Source organism: Caretta caretta, chromosome 6 (genome assembly GCF_965140235.1).
Source record: "Caretta caretta isolate rCarCar2 chromosome 6, rCarCar1.hap1, whole genome shotgun sequence".
NCBI lineage: Eukaryota > Metazoa > Chordata > Testudines > Cheloniidae > Caretta > Caretta caretta.
Window position 1 is genome coordinate 118756162 of NC_134211.1, and position 19237 is coordinate 118775398.

The window sequence follows — 19237 nt, forward strand, 5'->3', positions numbered from 1 at the left end:
GCTGTGAGCCAGGAGCCCAGGCAGTCTGCAAGGTGCCGAGCAGGACACCTAGATTGGAGCAGGGCTGGGGAAAGGCCAGAGGAGCTGGGAGCTCCGAGGAGCCTGGAAAGCCTCAGGCTGCAGGCCTGACTACAGGCCGAATCGGTGAAGGGTGTCAGAGGGGCAGCCCATGGGTAGGCGGAGGCAGCAGGTCCAAAACCCCCTTGCCGGTGATGAGTGGCGTATACACTGCAGCCTGCCCCGATATAAGGGGCTAAGTGGGGACTGGCAGTAGCCAAGACTGAGGCGAGGTGGGGTTAGAGGGTGGGGGTTCCCCTGGGTGGGAAGACCCAGAACCCGAGAGTGTGGGGGTACTGCGAGGGGGGCAGCACCTCAGAGAAAGGGGCACCAGGTCCTGGGAGGGACACGGGGGCCAGCAGTAAGGTGGATCACCGGCCTGCAGAGGGTGCTCCAGGGCTGGACGAGCTAATTCCCAATGACTACCAGCAGGAGGAGCCGCTGGGTGAGTCCGAACCTTTACAGGCCCCCTGGAGCCATAGGACTGCTCTATTTTATACCAGCTGCCTGAGATTGATCTAATGTATGCCAGGGACCAGCCTGACATATAGAAGGCCATAGGCGTGAAGCCATCTTTAATCCCCTCTCATCCCAAGCTGCGGCTGAGCACAACTTGGCTGCAGTTCACGATCTGGGCCTTGACCAGTATTTCTAAACAAGTGACAATTGCCAAACTTTAAAATAAACCTGCGAAAATCCTACTAATTGTATCTCACAAGCTGAAGTGGTCAGGTGCTAAAAGTTTGGGAGCTTGACAAATGATTGTAGTACTTTCAGTGCTAGCTTGTGATATAGAGTACCCCATGTGATAGAGGCTAGCAGGTGGTGGCAAATGGACAAAATCTTGGTTACAAAGATTTAAAAATTTGCAATACACAGCTAAGTGATTTAGGCGCTTACGTCCCACTTCTAAGACAAACTTCTAAGTGCCTAAGGCCCAGATCTTCAAAGGTATTTAGGTGCCTAACTTGCATTGAAATCAATGGGAGCCAGATGCCCAAATACCTCTAAGAAGCTGAGCTTAAGTCACTTTTGAAAACAGGATTTAGGAAACCAACAATTTGGGGCACTTTTGAAAATTTTACCAACAAGATTTTTTAGCCAGATTTTTGCATGCTCCATTATTGCCATTACTGGCAATCTCTGGTTTATTTTGACAGCGTAGTCATTTAACCAATCATTTGGAACCCCGCAAATCCAAATCAAATTTTATTCTAGCTGATACGCATATCTAAACCATTTGTACAAATCATGCAGCTACAGTAACTGCACAAGTTCTGTATATCCCATAAAATGTTGCACACACTCAATCCCAGATGTCTGCAATGGCAGCTGAGGGCACTCAGCACCTGGCAGGATTGGGCCCCTCCAAGTGCAAGGATCAAAACAAGGAAAAACTTTTAATTCGCTAAATTAACTAGGTCTGCCATTTTGTTAAAATTAATAGGTTTGATTCTGAGTTTTAGACATTCCCAGTTGTATGCAAAATTAGCATATCCCCACTATGAAACAGAAAGGGATTTTAAAAGCCCAAGAGCTCTTTTAATAGCATGCTGAAGGGACTGCAGGAGGGGCAAGGAATTTGCATGGAAGACAAAGTTAAATATTTTCTAGCCCATTTCAAAATTGGTTCTCATGCCCCGCCCTGCATTAAAGATCTGTAAACAAACCTTTTCAAAGACTTGATCCAACTCCCCCTGAAAACAACAAAGACAACCAGGGGCTTTGATGAGAGTCCAAGCAGGGCTCAAGTGCATTCTTCAGCATGGAAAAAGAAACCCTCTCAAAGGCCCCATTCAGCAGAGCACTTAAACACATGCTTAAGTGCCTTCTTGAATAGGAATGCATTTAAGCAAGTGCTTATGGGCTTTGCTGTTAGTCAGGGTCAAAATATTGATTTATACTGAACTCCTTTATTGCTAACAAAGCAGCAGACTTTATGCTAAAGACAACAATTTAAGAACTTTATTTCTCTCCATTAGGTAGGTACATTTCAAACAGGAAATTTCATCCGGTCTCCCTTTAGGCCCCTTAAAATCAGTCATATTTGTATTTTCTGCTAAAGGGGAAAAAAAGTGTCAAAACTAAATGTTCCCCCCATAACACCATGCTGGGAAATGTCTGCCAATAATTACATTCAAAAGAAAAGGATCCGTTTAGATGAAGATTGGCAAACAGCTGGTCCCTGCCTTTAGTGAGGGGATATATTTGACTGAAAATTAAATATCAATTTGCAGAATATTCAAGTTTGTAAAAATCCAGCCTTGGGGACATGTATTTCTGTGGAACATTTCATTCTTTTTTGATAGCTATCCATCAAATGGAGTGGTTAGCTCAGAGACATACACAAGTGTCTTCTACCAGCATTTGGAATCCAAGTATAGGAACTCTGTCTGCTATAGTAACCTCCTTAAAGAGGACCAGATGAATGTGGTTGGGGTGCAGATGGTTTAAAAACAACCAATTTGTACACAGCAGTGGAAAATATGTCAGGAAGTACAAGAGAAAATAGTGCCATTTTAATGACTGTCTCAGAGTTAAACAGCACAGTGCTGTTATGAAGAGTACCAAAATTGCCATATCAGAGGAGACCAGTCACATATCTAGTGGTCAAGAGGAATGACCGCCCTTGCAATCTTATCATAGCTAGCATAACAGCAAATGCCATTCTTATTCAGAGCCATCTCAAACCCTTTGGCAGTCGCTATGCAATTTGCCACAATAATATTCTGCAGCTCTAAGTTCTATGATAATTACTTAGTTCAGTTACATCTCTTCTCAGTGATTGTCAACATCAGGTTAACCACTTCTGTGCCAATTTATGGACCATACAATTATTTATTCAATGTAGCAGCCCTTAGCTGTACGCTCTACCCTTCGTTATTATTTGTATCTAAGTCTCCAGAAAAGACTCTCACAATGATTCCCAACCAGTAAAGCACTAAACAGTATCAAGAAAATGGGATTGTGCTAAGGGCACTTTGAAGTCTGGGCAGAGGTCTGAATGGAGGGAGTTGAGAGTCAGGAACGCCTGAGTTTTAACGCTTGCTTTGGCAGATCTCATCTATTTTCCGAACAAGTCACTTACAGCCAGATTTTTAAGAACAGTCAAGTCAGCAACACTGGGTCTGGTTTCCAAAGCTGTAGCATACCCACAGTTCCCAGCTCCTCTGAAATGCAGGCCCTTGTTGACTCAGATCAGGCTCTCAAAAACTGAGTCACACCAAACAAATGAAAATTTTGGTCTCAGTTTCTCCATCTGTAACATGGGGATACATGTCTGCCTCAGGAAGCTCTGGAGGGGAACTAATTAGTTAATTGATTAGCCATCCATCTGGGCATTTAATCAATGTGCTCTAGAGAGGACTATTTCTGGTAAATTTTGCCAAGGTCTGAGTCTCCTCTTATTAAAATCCATGTCAACACTCCGGCTGATTGCAATGAAGTAGGATCAGACTCAATAGCGGAAGCGCTGTGAGTGGGGAGGAATCCCCTCCTTGTTAAATTCTTTCCATTAGCATTAACGAGAGTTCTGTGCATGCCTGTCACAAAGCCAAGCACCAAACACTCAGACCAGAGTTATGAGAAAAGCCCCATAGCTCACCATGGAATGACTCGCCTTTGGATCCTGTTACTACACAATAATTGACAATTAAACATTTACACATAAGAGGAAAGACAGTGTGCATGTGCAGTTTCCGGGAATTAGCTAAGCACATTCAGAACATGCACGCTAATGTTAAATGCATCATTTTTAGCAGGGCCTCAGCCTGCTTTGCCTTTTGTGCCCATGTTTTGTACACTCGAGGATACAAATATTAGGATTTGTATGGCAAATTTTCTGATCTACACCAAACACTAATATTTAAGTCTGCAGTTACAAATACAGGTACAAATAAAGAATGCAGCTGTGAATTCTGTGGGAGTTGAAAAGAGAGGCTGGTGAAAACTATAGTCATAATTTGCACCAGTGAAAGGGAGGTCAGGCTTTTAAAAATGTTGGTCAGTAGGACTGGGTGAGCTTTTACGTATGTGGAAAACAAAAGGGTGTATTTTAGAAAATAACAGGCATGAATTCAGCCGCTTTCCCCTTTTAAAGGGATGGAGGTTGTACAGCTATATCCCCAGCTACAAGACTAAACACATAACCCTCTCCCCGGGGCCATAATTGGAAGGAGCCATAAAACACACAAGCTACCTAAATCCTACCTAGAGAGGGATTCACAGCCACATGTTCTACAAACCCAGCTGGAAAAACGCTATGTTAAACATCCACCCAAAGACCCACTTGCAAAATGAAGCACCAGCATGCGTTAGGAGGCAAGAATAGGACCTCGAGTTTTTCATGCTCTGTTATTCAAGCCCTATGGTGGTTTAATGTCTTAATAACCAGTGTCCCAAATCTCTTCTCCATACTTGTGTGAAAATGCCATTAACATCAATAGGAGCTATATGGGAGAATAAAGAACAGGTCCCCAAGAACACTACTCTATTCTAGTTGATGGAGCTATAATACCGTGCTTCCTCTCACTGCATTTCTACAAAGCAAGCAATCTTAGCAACCACCCAGCTTCCCCAGCTTGTTCTGGCTACAGCTGTGATTTGCTACATGACATGTGGTGCTATAATTTCCACCCTGGTCTCCAGAAAAGTAGTTCTGCAAACCAGCCTGATTAGCCATCACTCAAGATTCCCATTCATTTGACAAATCTAGTGCCTTGGATTACATCATTCCAGAAAACTGAAACGCAAGTCAGATGGCTAAGGCATTAATGACATCGCTGTAAAGACTCAACAATGCAAATCTTCCCAAAACGAACCGTCTTGACCTTTGCCGTACTGACAATCAGTGTGACATCATGTGCAAAGAAACTTTAAATTTAAACCAGGTGCTGCCTGGCGTCTCACGACTGCTGTTTAAACCACTAACATGAGAGGAGCTATGCTGAAATAGTAAAATGGAGGCAAGAAAAATGCCAAGCATGGACAGGGCCCACTTACAAATAAAAACAGGTAAGAGCAGCTGCTGAGGTGAAGACACAAAATCTGCCATGCCCTGCTCAGCATGATGGGATGATTTAGTCGGGGATCGGTCCTGCTTTGAGAAGGGGGTTGGACTAGATGACCTCCTGAGGTCCCTTCCAACCCTGATATTCTATGATTCTATGAAAGGTACAGGAGCTTGTTCTTATGCTATCCAAAACCAACTCTGGCTAGGAGCAAAGGAAAGTTTAATAATATATGCATAACAGATCACGTATATTAACACTCATGCATGCGAGCAGGTTTTTCTTTACACAGATGCTATAATTATTCCAGAAACAAGACAGTGAAGATTTTCCAGTTATAAATCCGGATGTCCAAGACTCTGTAGCTTGGACTTTTCAAACTGTATCAGGTTAAAACTTGGCGCACAAGTTATCAGGATGAATTTTTATTTAGATGGCACCATGGGTAAGCATGGTGTTTTACAGACTAATAAAAAGACATGATCCCTGTCCCAAGCAGCTTGCATTCTATATAGTGTCTCAAACTCCCTCCAACATTCTTTTTTAAAGAAGTCAGTCAGTGGGTTACTCTCCGTCTTTACCCCACCACTACATCTTGCTGCAGACGTCAAGCCCCACTGAGAGAGAGTACACCATATGGAGCACTTACCCTCAGTTCTGCCATTGACCCCTTCTGGCCAACCACATCTCCTGGTGTCCTGCAGAAGCAATTCTGGTGTAAGCATGCTACTTAACCACCATTCCTCAGTTTCATGCTGCTGGTATTTGTGCCGTTTTGCTCCTCCTAGTGGTCCCTCTGTGCATAGCACAAGTAGCAGGTTTCCTATGGATTAAACTACTGTCTTTGAGACAGTCAGTTGCAATTCACACTGGGCAATGTTATTTATGCAACTTGAAAATGTCAGAGAGCATAATTCAAGGAGAAAAACAAATGTTTTCCTTTCTTCTATTGTCCTGGAGGTAAACAGATCCTCCAGGAGCAGTTAACAGCCCATTGGACAGTCTCATACTCATTGTCAACCACATTTTATCCATGAGTGGCAGATTAGACCATTTAAGGAGGCTTCTTGTTCACCTGCCAGAGTAAGCACCAGAACTATAAAGAGAGTGTTTATGGGGTGGAGGAAAACGGTAATTTTTAGCAGTTGGATGGAGCAAGGATGTGGAGGATCCTATCTAGACTTGCCATTATACAGGAACAGGGAGAGAGAAGACACTTTAAAATGCATTAAAGTTACACCACTACCATACTTAAAAAGAAAAAGCATGGCAGAGTCATCTAATAGTTTTATAATACTAACAGACTGAGTTGACACTATCGGCAACACTGGTAGGTTTAGGAAGTTAACTGAGATAATACAAAGCTTAGTTTAATGAAACAGACAAATTATAATACACAAATCATTCTGAAACAGAGTAGACAGTCAAATAAATTATGCAAATATTATTCTTTGTCTGTTTCTTTGGAACAAGCCCATGACTGTTGCACAGGGATTATGAGGGGATGAGGAATCAAAATCAGGAAATTTGTTGTATAAAACACACAAGTTTGACTTTATACAAAGATAGGATAATTTTTAAATGCCTTTTAATTTCACATTAAGTATAAATATTCCCATGATAGACTGATCACTATTAAAATAGAAAGATATTATATATATATACACACACACACACGATTTAGAGATGGGATTCCCTTATACCCCTCTGTGGTCAAACCAACCAAGATGAAGAAGAGACCAAGAACATACCAACATGTCATCTGAAGGTTCAAGTAGTGTATCTACATCTGAGCAGCCCAAATCACAAGTACAGACACCAACTGAAGAAAATGTCTTCACAACCTAAAGGCAATTCCTGATGATTATCAGTCAAACTTTTCCCATTTATTGAAGTTACAAAAGATGGCTACTGGTGCACTTCTTGCAAAAAAACGGCTTACAAAGAAGGAAAGTTTCCCGCTGTTACAACTGTTAAACAGGAGGAACGTGGTTTGCCAGGCCAATCAGCAAAGTCAATTCTGACAAACTACGTGAAAGGGATGCAAAACACCAAGTCTCTAGACTGTATCAACATGCAGAAAGCCTTATAAGCTAGTCACTGTCCAAGTCATTTTTAGAAGTACTTTATGAGCCTGTTAAGAATGCTGGAGACACAACACAGTTTATGCAAAGTAACATGGCTGTTGCATCATACTTTCTATTTAAGCAAAAGATACCACACACTACAAACTACACTATACACTACAAATGTTAAGTGCATTGACACTTGTTAACCCTGAAGTTGGACACTGGTCCCAAACAAGATCGGCAAATGCTCACTATCTTTCTACAAGAAACTCAACTGACTGGTTAGAAGCATGTGGTATAACAGTTAAACACTCAGCAGTTGGAAAAGTGAACATTCAAAAAATTCAAAAAACTATTCACCACGTTCAAAAAGTTTGCATATATGACTGACGAAAGCACCAATGCAAATGGGCATCAAGTAGTCTTGCGTATGTTATCTTGATGTCAGTGGTAGGCCAGTAGATGCATTTCTAGATGTTCGGGTTATAGAAGACACATTGGCTGCATTTGTGACAAGCCACATCTTAGAAGAGTTAAATGCTTGTAAATTGTACCCAAACAGATGGCTGCTTGTGCATTTGATGGAGCTGCAAACTTCTATGGAACACATGGTGGAGTACAAACTGAGACCCGGGGTGCCTGGGTCGGCCCTCACGGAAAATGCCACCGTCAGGGAAGGCTGCAAAAGGGAGAGAAGACACTCTCTAAACTGATGGTTACCACAGAAGTTAAACTCACTAACCAGTCACAAACTGTGCTTCTGATTCTCCAAACTGGTTATCAAGAAGATGAAAAAAAGAAATCACACAGCCTCCTTTATTGCATTCTAGTTCTCTGGCTCCCAATCAACACATAGATCCAGTACTGTGGGAAGTTATTTAAAAACTCTACTCACTACACAAAATGTTCTTCTGAAAGGGAAGCCATGTTACCAGGTCAATATTAGTTTGGATCTTACCCAAAATACCATGCTGCCAGCCAATCCTTTAGCGTCTAAAACTAAAGGTTTATTATAAAGAAAAAAGAAAGAACAAGAAGAGAGCTGTTAAATGGTAAGTAATCAGTTACATAAAGAAACTTCAGAGTCCATACATCAGGTTCGTAGCAATATTGGCGAGTTTGCTGGCTTGAAAGTCCCTCTTGAGCACATCCACTGCTTGGATGGGTCACTCAGTCCTTTGTTCAGAACTTCAGTTTGTAGAAAAAAGTTTCTCCAGAAGCAAGAACCAGGAATGAAGACAAAAGGGAGATGATGCAGCTGCCCTTCACATTCCTTTTGCCATTTGGCTTATACTTCCTGTGTCCCAAACACAAGCTTTACAGCACATGGCATGGTAAAGCTTTAGGGTTCTGTCCATAGGCATGCCCCTGCATGCATTGCTAAGTCATAAGGTGTAGTCCCTGGCCTTTCAATGGGTACATTGTACAGATGACCACCCTTGATGGGCCATCGAACAGGCTAGGCCATGCTGATGCCAATCTGTCTGGGCATGTCACACAGAAACATAGCACAAGTTTGGAAATACAGATATACCATACATATATAACACTCATAATACAAAGGTGATACAGACATATAAAACAAGATCATCAGACATGGCAAATTATAACATAGTCGCAGATACCTCACATGGCATATCTGGTCAGATTCTCTGCAATTTTATAATATTGGTATCAACAATATCATAAAGTGCCCCCCATATTTCATACAGCGTCACACAAGCTTTGTTCAGAGAGAAGTGTAACCCTAATCTCTTATACACACTGCAGAGACCATCTTAAATTTCAGTATCCGCAAAGATAATGGAGCAAATAATTAAGCAATCAATTTGCAAACACCTAAAAGATCATAAAAGTGACAGTCAACATGGATTTGTCAAGAACAAATAGCGTCAAACCAACCGAATAGCTTTCTTTGACACGGTAATAAGCCTTGTGGATAGAGAGGAAGCGATAGATGTGGTATATCTTGACTTTAGTAAGTCTTTAGATATGGTCTTGCATGACCTTCTCATAAAGAAACTAGGGAAATACAACCTAGGCGGAGCTACTATAAGGTGGGTGCATAACTGGTTGGAAAATTGTTCCTCGTCCTAGAGAGTAGTTCTCAGTGGTTCAGAGTCAAGCTGGAAGAGTATATTGAGTAGAGTCCTGCAGGGATTGGTCCTGGGTCCAGTTTTGTTCAATTTCTCGATCAATGATTTAGATAATGGCATCAAGAGTACACTTCTAAAGCTGGGAGGGGTTGAAGGGCTTTGGAGGACAGCATTACAATTCAAAATGATCTGGAGAAATGGTCTGAAGTAAATAGGACGACATTCAGTAAGGATAAATGCAAAGTACTCCATTTAGGAAAGATCAACCAATTGCACACATACAAAATAGGAAATGATTGCCTAGGAAAGAGAACTGCAGAATAGGATCTAGGGGTCATAGTGGATCACAAGCTAAATATGAGTCAACAGTGTAATACTGTTGCAAAAAAAGCAAACATCATTCTGGGATGTATTAGCAGGAGTATTGAAAGCAAAACACTGATTAGGCCTCATCTGGAGTAGTGTGTCCAGTTCTGGGTGCCACATTTCAGGAAAGATGTGGACAAACTGAACATCCAGAGGAGAGCAACAACAAATGATTTAAGTCTAGAAAACATGACCTATGAAGAAAGATTGAAAGAATTGGATTTGTTTAGTCTGGAGAAGACTGCAGGGGGGTGGGGAGTCAGGGGGAAATGGGACATGATAACAGTTTTTAAGTACAGAAAATGTTGTTCCAAGGAAGAGGGAGAAAAATTGTTCTTGTTAACCTCTGACGCTCGGACAAGAAGCAATGGGATTAAATTTTAGCAAGGGAAATTTAGGCTGAACGTTAGGAAAAACTTCCTGTCAAGGCAGTTAAGCACTGGAATAAATTGCCTAGGGAGGTTGTGGTATCTCCGTCACTGGAGGTTTTTAAAAGCAGGTTAGACAATCAACTGTCAGGGATGGTCTAGATAATACTTAGTCCTTCCTTGAATGCAGGACTGTACTAGAAGACTTCTCAAAGTCCATTCCAGGCCTACGAATCTATGATCTACTCAACTAGCACTAATACGAGCTGTGGAATCTTCAAAAGACATTTTAAAAAGCCACAAATGTAATGTCTTTGTTATACTCTATTTTTCAGCAAGAGTCTGAAAAGATTGAATGTCTTGAAAAAAAAAATAGAAGATGCTCTCGGACTGAAGTTCAAATTAGTCCATCCTGGGAATACCCGCTGTCTTTCTCACAAATAATCCTTGGCTGATGTCTTAAAATTACTGCAACCATTATGACTGGCTTTGGAAAGTGCCTACCAAGATGGGATGGATCTAAGTAGGGAGGCTGGTGGACTACTTTTGTTACTATGTTCAGAGAAGACAATTGCCATTCTCTCTCTTTTTTGTCTACTGGTTTTTAGGTTATTAAACAATGTCCTCCAGGCATCTGCTACAACAGTAGTATATCTTTGTTCAGCAATAGAAACGTTGATCAGAAAGATAGCTATTGAAAATGCCTTGGAAGAAGCAAGGACTTCAGTACAGAAGTTGACCAATGAAGGCACTTATGTTGAATCCTTAAGTGAGGAGGACAAGAAGTGTTTATTAAGCCAGCTGAAAAAGTGCATAGACTTGATTCTTACAAATCTACAACAACGACTTCTGGATTCTACTAAACCCCTACGTAGCTTTTACAGATGCCTGTCTTATAATACACTAACAGCCGAGTGGAGTGAGGCATTACCAGTAATGGGACTGCCATGTGATTAGGACAGAATAGAGAATTTGAACGTTCATTAACAGAATTGTGCAAAATTACAAGAAACCAAGGAGGATGTAGTGCTTCATAGAAGGCTTGAGTAGCCAACTTTAATTTGTGTGACATTTTAAAATCTAATAAAATAGTTGTGCAACATTTTTCAGTTTTTACTATGGTGCCATTCACCTCACCTTTGCCGTCACAGTGTTATCCACTGGCCCTCACTCCCCTGTAAATTTGAAACCCCTCCCACCCCATTCATTTCAATTCCTGGGAAAAATACTGATCTAGAGATTAGACAACCTAATACTTGAAATTTTCTGCCATTGGTGGTGTTGCTTGAATAAGAACAGAAAAATAAATGAAGAAAATACACCCTTTATTAAGCCTTTCAGTCAGGGGGAAAAGAAAAAAAAAAGGTTACAAGCACAATTAAAGCTCCTTCAGCTTTAACTCGAACTGCAGAACTACAATTTCAGTTTAAGTACTGATTTAAAATCAAAGCCTAATTCAAAAAAAAGTTGTACATGATCTGTCTTACTCAGAATAGTTTAACACTCTGTCCAGTTGGTTTGCTAATCTGATTTTGAATCTTTAATTAGATATTACGTAAGTATTTCTCCTACAGAAGTAAAAACATTAAAATAAATTTGATCTGTGGCAATTTGGCAACCAACCCCTTTTTCTTTTAAAAGGATCATATTGATATAGATATGTATATTTAGTATCTATATAAACACCTATATGACCCAAACAAAGATATTCTAGAACACAATCTCAATACACCTGGACTTTTAAGAGAAGGTTTTCAAACTCTGTACCCAAAACTGGACCAAAATTGTGTGGCTGCAACCTAATGGCAAAATTCTGGCCACACTGAAGTCAATGGGAAACCTCGTGCTGACTTCAATGGGACTTGGATTTCATCCCTCTCTCTTTTCTGAAAGTAAAGGGGCGAGAGAAAGCAAGATAAGGAGGGGGTGTCAGAAAAACAGCCAGGAGCATGGGTGGTTCAAATCTGGGTTCAACTAAACCGCATTCTCCTTAACTCTTGTTTGTTATGAGGATGGCAGGAAGTGGTGAGCAGGGTTATTTGAAAGGAAATGGTTCTGGTTTAGTTTATCTAGGTACAGATATGGCTCTCATCACTATAGTATCCGAACACTTTTTTATATAAAAATATACTACCCAAATACAGCATTCTTACTTTATACTTACTAGACAGCTTGAAACAGTAATTAAATTGATTTAATTATACTGGCACAAACCCGTAATTTAGAATCACTGTGTGATGCTGGTAGATCAGGTGCCAGCTCATGCCAAGGCCCCTAAGCTTCACTGAACACTGACAAATGCATAGCTGGAAACTAGTCTGGTTCACCTGCATGTTAACACTTTTAAAACAGATGTTCAGTTTATAAACGTGTTTTATATTTGGAATTTATGAAATGCTTGTGAGTTCCTGCATGCATTAATCCCACTTATTATATCTGTATACCATGTTAAAAGAAATATTTAAGTGTTTGCTTTATAACTATAAAAGTGTTTGCTATGAAACTGTAAACATCCCTAATCAGGAGAGAACCATTACCAAGTGTGAAATACTAGTTTAACACATGTCCATCTCCTGCCCAACAGAAGAACTATGGACACCAGGTGAATTGTTGTGGAACATCAGTGACCGAAAGACTGTTGATTGCTTCCCCCACAACCATGAAGAGGGGATGTGCACAAACCCTCGTTCCATTAAAGTTTGAACTCTGGGGGAAGGGAATAAAGATCCCTGACCAGAAGGAACTATATCACCATGTTGCTTAGAATTTGGAGAAGACAATATTTCTAAACGTAAGCCAGGGTTCCCCCCGCAAGCTGCTTAGCTTGAGTTAGCACTAAAGGACATACAGAGCTTGCATGTTACAGCAGCTGCAATTACGTTTTGGAACCTAAGCCAAACTCATTTTTGTGCATATATTCACCTTCTTTAACCTTGTAAATAACTCATTTCCTTTTCTTAGTTAATAAATCTTTAGTTAGTTTATTACTGGATTGGCTACAAGTGTGGTCTCTGGTGATCTGAGGTGCAACTGACCTGGTGTAAGTGACTGATCCTTTGGGACTAGGAGTAACCTGAATATTCTTGTGATTTTTGGTGTAAGAGACCATCTATCACAAAGGCAGGCTTGCCTGGGTGGCAAGATAGACCAGAGTGCCTAAGGGGACTGTCTGTTATAATGCTTCATACTCGATAGCTGGGGAAATCTAATTATAGAACACACAACCAATTTGGGGTTTGTGTCCTGGTTTGTAACAGTCTGCCTTGAGGTCAGCATCCATGTTTATGAACGACTCTAGACAGTTCAGCACACTGAAACCCTTTTCAACAGTGTTTACAGCGGTTTAGTTTAATCTGATATTTTACTGAATTAAACGGAACTGGTAACTCAGTTACATTGCTGAAAAAATTCCAAAATCTTTTTCTCTTTTTATATATCACAGATTCTAGGGTTATGAGCAGCATTCCTTAATAGTCAATAAAATGAATTAAATAAAATTATTTCCACAATCATACATTGTTGCATAGTTTATTTGCACATACACAGAAATTCATACCTCGTAGAAAGAAAAAAAAATAACTGAATTCACATTTGGCAAAACTGTCTTCATAACAAGGGCCCTGATTCTGAGCCAGTTTTATACTGTTAGTGTCTCCAGTAAAATAGGTGCTTCACAGTGTTTTTAAAAATGATCTTCGTGAACTAAATTTATACACTATTTTTACCCACACAAAATGACATTTCCACAGAGCACGAGAAATGTATGAATTGGATGTGAGCTCGTTTTCTCTCTCATGAAAACATTGTAAACATCAGCTGTTTAAGCACGTTTCTCAAAATGGGTGTTACCAGAACAGTGACAAAAACGATAGCGATGGCATTGCAACAGTACATAATTATTTTGTTATAATTAGTAGGACGTAATTTCTACTGTTCTTGAGTGTGAAATATGATGCATTCAAATTGATCAGACATTTATTAAATTACTTCAGAATTCTGGCCAGGCATGCCTCCAAGCGCTGCATGGAAGGAATCCTTCAAAAAGTGGGACAATTCCCACCACAGTTCTTATCAGAAATGAACACTATACATATTCCATCCCATATCATGCATATTTAAGTAGTTGGGCTGTTAAACTAAAAACAATTTCTGCACAGTGACAGTCCAACTGAAAATAATGGGAATGTTATACAAAAATATACGTCAGAACATGACTATTCAGTTTATCTTAGGCCATGTCTACACTTACCGGGGATTGATGCTGCTGCAATTGATGCAGCGGGGGTTGATTTAGCAGGTCTTTCACAAGACTTACTAAATCGACCGCACAGCGCTCTCCAGTCAACTCCGGTACTCCACCGGAACGAGAAGATTAAGGTACTGCCTTCGATGCAGCGCAGTATGGACACCACAGTAAGTTGACCTAAGCTACATTATTCACATAGCTGGAGTAGCGTAACTTAGTTCGACTTACCACAGTAGTGTAGACGAGGCCTCAGATCTACTATATAGTGAAACAAAAGGCGTAAGAAACTCAACTGTGTTAAACATACAGGGATATATACAGCAGAGAATTTTAATTAGATTACATTTCTAGTGCTGTGAAAACAAAGCGCTATGTAAATATTAAGAGGCAAACTGCTTACCAGATAGCACTCATTAAAATATAGAAAAATGTCAGCATTTCACAAAAACTAAAAACATGTTACAGTGAGTACAAGCAAGCTCCTTTTTTCGTAACTTCGTTTTCCTTAACTCTGCTTCCAACATTTACAGTAATGAGGGACTAGAACAGAAATACCATATTCACCCAGCTAAATACAGGTAGCTCTGTAATTTGATCAGCATTCAAAATGTGTGGGCAAGGGCAATGGGAGAGAGAATGATTTATTTAGCCTAAAAATGTTCCCAAATCATTTCTCTCTCTCCCAATGCATCTGCATCTCTCTTACAATGATCAGCATTTTCATTTAGGATACACATACCCTCACCCACCTACAGAAAAAAATACATAGATTATGAGCGGGTGGGGAGGTGGGGGGGGCGCGGAGGCAGGGAAATCACTGGTTCAAACCCTCTGGGGTTGCACTGGTGTGACATCATCATGCAAACTCCTAACAGACATATTGAACTAGCACTAAATGGGGCTCACTCTGCTAAGTGAAGCTAGTTGAACGAGCTACTTTCTTTTAAAAAATGTTCAAAGAAAAATTTCTCCTAGTTTTTGAAAAGTGCATTTTTCTTCCTTGGGTTTTGATTTTTCAACACAAACTTGAAAAATATCAATGAAAAACAGAAATGACCATACCAAAAAACCCTGTTTAAACATTTTTTTTCATAAAAAAAGTTCAATGAAAAGTTTTCATCCAGCTCTGTTGTAAGTTGTATTGGCACAAGCTCTATTTTGCACTGTTTCAGTGCAGCTACACTGTGAATTTGTACTGGTATAACTATGTTGCTATAGCTACATTGTGCTAAAGACTCAGTAAACACATGGTCCGTTTTCCCCTCTATTTCCATTTAACTTATTTATAAAGCAGTAAATAAGTTTTAAAGATGATGTTGACATGAGGACAAAAAAATGGTATAAAATATTGATATAATTAATGAGGGGAGAGAAACGGTAGCTTTTATCCAGGGACTCTCCCACAATATAGGCAAGCATATGAGCAAGGACAATAGAAGTGTCAGTATTCTGGAAACTGAGGTTATTTCTCCAGATTTTAGGTTCTGCCAAACTTAATTTCCTATAAATGTATTTCTTTTCAAAAGAAACATTTGTAACTCTTCTCCTTGTAAAAAGAAAATAAATTGGTTAGTCTCTAAGGTGCCACTAGTACTCCTTTTCTTTTTGCGAATACAGACTAACACGGCTGCTACTCTGAAATCTTCTCCTTGTGAAGATAACCCTCATACTATAAATCAATGCACTGCTGTCTTGTCTGCAATACTCTGCACCTAGACTGAAATAATATAGCTCCAACAGAGGTATGAATTGCTTCCATTCCCCGTAATGGAGTATTAACTTCACAAACTGGTATTAGCCTTTTAAAAGCTTAGCTATTTGGCTGTACCCAGCCATGTTAAAAGTGTCATGTTTACCTAGATTACAGTGTAAAGTTGGTATTTTAAATGGGAAACCATTACAAATATAGCATTGATATGTTCATATGCTTTCAGATATTTCCTTAGCTGCATTCTTCAAAATTATGCACACAAACCTCATTGTAATTCCAGTCCTTTCAGAAGAGCAGGCTATTAAATTTAATGCTGGACACAACTTTCATTTTTTTTCCCAGGGAGGCATAAGAAAACTGCAGATCTTGCCAGGTTTTTATAAGCTTTCCAGTTCACCCAGTTAAGTTTTTAATGTTAACTTACTGTGCAGTTTAAAATACCTTTTTAGATTACCATAATCGTGTCTTGCAGATATTACTAGATATTAAGATATGAGAGTAGGGCAAAGTAGTATGTCAAATAAAGAATTCCCACAGAAATTCCCCTGATTTTGATTAATATTCTTGTAGATTACTAGTGTCCTTGCAAAAAAGCTACAAGTAAACATGGAGACTGATCCAACGCTCATTCAAATGAATAGAACAATGCTCATTGACTTCAAATGGTCTTTGGATCAGGCCACATATGAAAAACAAGTAGTTGATTCACAACTGTCCCTACTGTCGCATTTACTCAAGATGGCTGGGTAACATCTATCCAAGGTTTAGGTTACCCAAGATTTAGGTTTTTACACTGCTCATTGAAATATCTGAGCAGCGAACATTTAGTAGAAGGGGGAACTTAAAACATACCATGGAAAGAAAAGATAGTGATATTTGTTTATCAGGAGTAAAATGTGGGAATAATTGCAAGAGGGATCAATGGCAGGACAGAGAGCCTCCTTCATGTTTGTTTGTTCTAGGCTTCCACAGTAATCCACACTGCCAATCCCTTGATCAAAGGAGGCAGGAAACTTCTTATGTTCAGAGGTACCCAAACTTTCCCCAACAGTTTGGTTCAGCTCAAGGCTACACTGTAAACTTCCTTGAGGTATATTATGTTCATTCATGAAGACAAGAGAAATATGCTACAGAAACTCCTAAGGTCAGATCCTGGGCTCTGATCAGGTCACTTTGCTCCATCAAAGCAGCACATTGACTCTGCTATAGAGACAGACGAAAGGGTAGCTGAGAATTCTCTTTGGCATGGAGGAATCCTGGGCTGGCAGAATGGTCTGTACCCATTCTTGCGGTTGGAAGTTGAAGCAGCCCTGTTTAGCCCTTTGTTGGCCCAAGACTAGAGCTGGCGATCAGAGCTATCTTTGCATCGACTTCCCTCAACTGCACAACTGAAAATTGTGTCAGCTGAGTTTATTTTAAATTAAAGTTGCAAAATACAGCTGAATTGCATAAATGTTACTTTAGAGCATTTCACTTTTGTATCTTATTTTACATTTCAGATGTAACAGTAAGTAGCAAATCAAATTAAAAGAAATATCACATCTGGAAATAGTGAAGTTTCCAAGCCTCTAAATCTTGCTGCTCCAGTCTGAGGACTAATTACTTAACTTTATGTAGGTCTCATTTTATCTTAACTTCCTTAGAAGATAAAAAAAACCCTATAGATTAGAGCATTTTCATTTTAAACTATATTCTCAACAACAAAGAAATTTTTAAAAATTGACCATCATTCCTATCACTGTTTCAGCTCCTCTGGTGTAAGCAATGTTGGCTCTGGGCTGCCAATACCATTTTTAGCATTGTGTGGATTAGAGCTCAGAGGAAGTCCAACTGGTGCTGAAAATGGCCATCGTATTTCATTTTAAGCATAAAGAGTGCAGAAGGGGATATGTAAGGGCTTAGCGATGTGGGGTGAAACTCTGGTCCTATATGGCAAAAGTCTCATTAACTTCAATAGTCCCAGGATTTCACTCTTGGAGTCTGATTCTTCTCTAACTTACGCCAGTGTAAAATTTAGACACAATCTAGTTCAACCATAAATTATGGGGCTAGAAGTCAGAATCATTGAATTAAGTTTTATGGCCTGTCTTATGCAAATCAGGCTAGATGATCATAATGGTTCCTTCTTGCTGTAGTACTTATGAGTACTTATGGAAGCTAATTGAGTTACACATGTGTGTGTTGGGGGGGTGTTAAAAAATCAGGCTCTAAATGCTTTGAATACTCATATTAGGTGACCAATATTCAAAAATTGGCATTTGTAATTGAAATGCTGGAAGATCTTAAGTGCAAAACAACAGTGATTGCTAGCGCTTCCGAAATACACAACAAATATCCTAGAAGGGCACAGAGTTTATTTGACAGACTCATTCCAAGAAGGCCTAAATCCAGTGAAGTATAAACTATACATAATTTAAAAGTGCAGTTTCAAATAGAGGAATACGCTGGTGGGAGCGGAAATCTTCCTATTGGGTAGGGTAACAGTGTGGAGACCAAATCAGCTTCAAGATTTCAATACGAGGGTGGTAAAATTTTGAAAGCTATTTTAATGAAAGTGATGCAAATCCTTTTATAACTGCTGTTGTGAGACTTTCAATATTATGAATGGTACAAGTTTTTGTAAAATCTGCCCATCTCAAGGGAAATCAGCTGAATCCAAGCCAGAACTCAGGAAATAAGTCCCTTTCAGCTCTGGGTGTTAGGATGCAGACCTCTGACCCTTTAAAATCTGAAAGCCTGAAACAAAATATTTTTTGCATTGTAAGCACACTATATAATGTCGTGTCATAAAGTGACCTTCACCTGGGTCATGTGAAGTCATTTTAAGACTAATATATTTGTAGAATGGAAGAGTTTAATTGTGCGAGAAGTAAACCAGACAAAGAAATGGACACGAGAGTAAACAAACAAAATGTTACTTGTTTCATACACAGCTTTTGAAGGGTTTCTTCTTGAAGATGTCCAGCATTCAGTTGAGAATTTGCAATATGTTGCTGAGAATTGTCTCTCTCAAGTCCAGCTCAAGAAGCAATGGAAGGGATTTTATTGATTAATCCAATTGAAAATGATTAAGGCTAAACTTAAGAGACCAATAACTATGCCAAAAATAAACAATGCACAAGCCTGTGAAGACAGAAGAACAAACAGTGAATGTTGAACAGCCGAATTCAATTTATACTTCTGAGAATTGCTATTAAGACCCTGAATATGAAAAAGAAATTCTACCTCCAATGCACTGACAGGCTTTAACAGCATATTTTTTAAATGATCTGCAACGTTTAAAATAACCAAAGTATTTAAACACAGCTGCTCTTT

The 19237-nt window shown here is 39.7% G+C and overlaps 1 protein-coding gene across 6 annotated transcripts in view; it reads right to left on the reverse strand.

Moving 5' to 3' along the window:
* Positions 1–13479: 13479 nt before the first annotated feature.
* Positions 13480–19237, reverse strand: part of SLC38A6 (solute carrier family 38 member 6) — a 53602-nt gene continuing 47844 nt past the window's right edge. For all 6 annotated transcript variants that reach the window (XM_048852794.2, XM_048852792.2, XM_048852789.2 and 3 more), the window contains one exon: positions 13480–19045. Coding sequence is in view for 4 of the 6 variants with exons in the window: in XM_048852786.2 (XP_048708743.1) it covers positions 18965–19045 (81 nt within the window). In the remaining 2 variants the exon portion in view is untranslated. The remainder of the gene's footprint in view (positions 19046–19237) is intronic.